Source organism: Octopus bimaculoides, chromosome 23 (assembly GCF_001194135.2).
Source record: "Octopus bimaculoides isolate UCB-OBI-ISO-001 chromosome 23, ASM119413v2, whole genome shotgun sequence".
Taxonomy (NCBI): Eukaryota; Metazoa; Mollusca; class Cephalopoda; order Octopoda; family Octopodidae; genus Octopus; species Octopus bimaculoides.
Window position 1 is genome coordinate 31,008,904 of NC_069003.1, and position 1,992 is coordinate 31,010,895.

Sequence of the window (1,992 nt, forward strand, 5' to 3'; positions counted from 1 at the left end):
ATATATATATATATATATATATATATATATATATATACATACAGCCACACATATGTACATATATGTATGTGTGTGTGTGTGTGTGTGTGTGTGTAAAAAGCAAAGAGAGAATAAATAAAAAGAAAATTCTCTGTACTTACCGTTAATGTTATGATTTGGTCAAATAGCATAGCTGGAGCCATGTGGAAATCAAATACAAAATACTGAAATAATGAAAGAAAAAGAATTATTGATGAATCAATGGTTTTTTTTTTAAATGAAGGAATTTAGTTTCGTAATTGCATAAAACATCTTTAAAAGAGTTAAAATTTGGGGATTCTGATATTTTTACGAAACAAGAAATGCAGTGAAATCCAAGCTCCTGTCAAAACGTCTGACCCATGCCAGCATGAAAGGTGGATATTAGATAGTAATGATGATGATGATGATAATGACGATGATGATGACTATGATGACGATGATAATGAGGTGGAGGGGGAAGAGAAGGAGAAGGAAAAGGAGAAGAAGAGAAGGAGAAGGAAAAGGAGAGGAGGAGAACGAGGAGGAAGATGATGGTGGTGATGATGATGACGATGATGACGGTGGCAATGATGATGATGACGATAATAAATAAAAGCCACAACCAACAACTGTTGCTGTTATTGTTTGTGTGGCCAAAAAAGAATTAAAAAAATCAATATATTTTGTCTAGTGGAAGAACTAGCTATGGTAGCTTTGCACTTTACCATTCATCATCCAGAGGTTGTTAAAATACCATAGCTGTCATCGACTGCAATTGATAAATGAAGAATATTGTAACCCTTGGGGGGAAATCTGTGCATTTCTGCCCTTCTTAGAAATCAATCAATTATATTAATCTCAGATCTAAGATGAAATCCCTTTGAGTTACATCACACCTTTTAACTCTTTAAGAGCTAAAAAGACAGGTACAAATAACACAGCACCGATTCTGTGGCTAACTCAATAGAAAACTGACAATGAGTTTAACCGTTTAATTGTGAAGCATGGTTGAGTGGTGAAAAGTTTGCTTCTCAACCACATGGTTATGAGTTCAGTTCCGCTTAATGGTGCTTTGAAGAAATGTCTTTTACTATAGTTCCAGGCTGACCAAAGCCTTGTGAATGGATTTGGTAGATGGAACCTGAAAGAAGCCTGTCGTATATATGTATATATGTATGTGTGTGTGTTATGTTTGTCCCCCTAACATCGCTTGACAAGGGATGGTGGTGTGTTTACCTCCTCGTAACTTAGCGGTTCGGCATAAAAGACTAATCGAATAAGTACTAGTCTTACAAAGAATAAGTTCTGGAGTTGATTTGCTCAACTAAAGGCAGTGCTCCAGCATGGCCACAGTCAAATGACTGAAACAAGTAAAAGAGTAACTAAACAAAAAAATAATTTTCTTCTACCCAGTATTGAATGCTTCGATACAGATAAATTACTATTTGCCCTCTTATGGAACTGAAGAGAATTCCTGCGATGATATTTATTCTTTCTCCTTTCAGTTATGTTTTCTTTTTAAAATGTCTTTTCACTTACTGCACCCAGGCAACAGAAGTTCACTGTCTGGATACAATTTAAGATGGAGAATTAAGATTTCATCCAAGAACAGAAAAAACGATTTTATTTCTCAGAATAAAATGATACGGCAGCCTCAAGACAATGTAATACGATGTTATACCAGAGACAGTGTCTAAGCCATGAAAATAGTAATTGTTGTTACTTTTGTTGGTGACAGTGGAGGGGAAACTAACGTTAATGATGTTGACAACAATAATATTTGTATTTTTTCAACAAGGAGTAAAAAAAAAAATAAACAAAGAAAAAAAAGGAAAGAAAGAAGAAAGGAAAAGGTGTGTGGTAGAAGATGAAGAATGATAAATGTTCAGTTGATGACATTCAGGCAAAGGTTAATGTGTGTGAATATACATATACGCACAAACACTTGTCTATAAGTATTAGCATATCTGTCTGTCTGTATGAATGTATGTA

At 34.5% G+C, this 1,992-nt stretch overlaps 1 protein-coding gene across 4 annotated transcripts in view; it reads right to left on the reverse strand.

Annotated features, from left to right (window-relative positions):
- LOC106870412 (otoferlin) overlaps nt 1–199 on the reverse strand; it is a 360,495-nt gene extending 360,296 nt beyond the window's left edge. For all 4 annotated transcript variants that reach the window (XM_014916475.2, XM_014916474.2, XM_014916476.2 and 1 more), the window contains exon 1: nt 141–199. In XM_014916475.2, coding sequence (XP_014771961.1) covers nt 141–182 — 42 coding nt within the window. In that variant the 5' untranslated portion in view covers nt 183–199. The remainder of the gene's footprint in view (nt 1–140) is intronic.
- Nucleotides 200–1,992: the final 1,793 nt, after the last annotated feature.